The 982-nt window shown below is 52.6% G+C and overlaps 1 protein-coding gene across 1 annotated transcript; it reads left to right on the top strand.

Moving 5' to 3' along the window:
• Positions 1-228: 228 nt before the first annotated feature.
• On the top strand, positions 229-503 carry Pmar_PMAR029654 (hypothetical protein; the record flags this gene model as incomplete). Its single annotated transcript, XM_002786254.1, has 2 exons — positions 229-327; positions 376-503. Coding segments are annotated over 2 exons (227 nt in total), but the record flags the coding sequence as incomplete, so codon positions are not given.
• Positions 504-982: the final 479 nt, after the last annotated feature.

Below are 982 nucleotides of genomic sequence, written 5' to 3'. Positions count from 1 at the left end.
GATCAATCTCAGGATGCTGCCAGGGCTTCATTGGAAGAAGCGCTGACATCGATGCTAGCGGAGGCTAAACAGTTCCCGGCGGCCCTCAGCGAGGACAGGGAATTCCTTGATGTCTTGAGAAAGAGCAGCGCAGGTTCCTCTATTCTCAAGGAGGTGAGTCCAAACGTTTGTAACTCCTGGGCAAAAGGTGTCCCCAATTTTCTGAGCCAAACGCATTGCGGCTGGCAGGTATCTAGAGGTTCCACATCACGTCGGCCTAGGCAAGAGGAAAATAATGCCGACAGTTCACGTGCGGAATCGGAACCGGAAGAGACTGACCGAGAGCGGGTGAGTGTGATACGGATTGTCCTGTTCTGTGATCACCATGTGTGATAGGAGCTACGCTATATTCGATGGAAAAGACGCGTAGAGGGTATGTTCGAGGCGATACGGGAAGCTAAGCGCCATAGCGAGCTGCGGGCGAAGCTCGCTGAGTGTCGAGAGCCCATGCAGGAGCTGTCTCAGTGAGTCTTTCCCTGTTGGATCATCTCCAAAAGCATTGCCCTCCTGTCAAGGGCCGAGTATCTTATTGCTCGTGGAGATCTGAGCGCGGGGGGCAAACCCTTAGTCCCGGACAGGCCTCGTGCTGAGAATTTACAGGTTAGTCGGGCTACTCAACACTCACTCGATGATGCTGCTTTCTGCTGAACTCCTACTAGTTCTACCTTGCGGCGTTAGTAAGGAGTTCTTCTTCCACTCAGATACGGCGTGAGAGTTCCTTCCGTTCTCGGCGATACAGGCGAGTCGCAGGCAGATCCATCATGTGTATTCTTTTCTTCCGACAGGCCAACAGTGACTGAGATTTCACCCGAAAGAATATGGAAAGCGAGAGAGAAGGCGTACTCGCTACGTCGTAGCTCTGGCACTGCTAGGCCTAGTTTATATGCCGATCCGAATGAGCTGGTACTGCTCAGCTTGAGATCAACTGAACAACCGAAAGCCA

Source organism: Perkinsus marinus (genome assembly GCF_000006405.1).
Source record: "Perkinsus marinus ATCC 50983 genomic scaffold scf_1104296931660, whole genome shotgun sequence".
Classification (NCBI taxonomy): domain Eukaryota; phylum Perkinsozoa; order Perkinsida; family Perkinsidae; genus Perkinsus; species Perkinsus marinus.
Note: the sequence above shows the minus strand (reverse complement) of the source record. Positions and strands in the feature narration are given on the sequence as shown.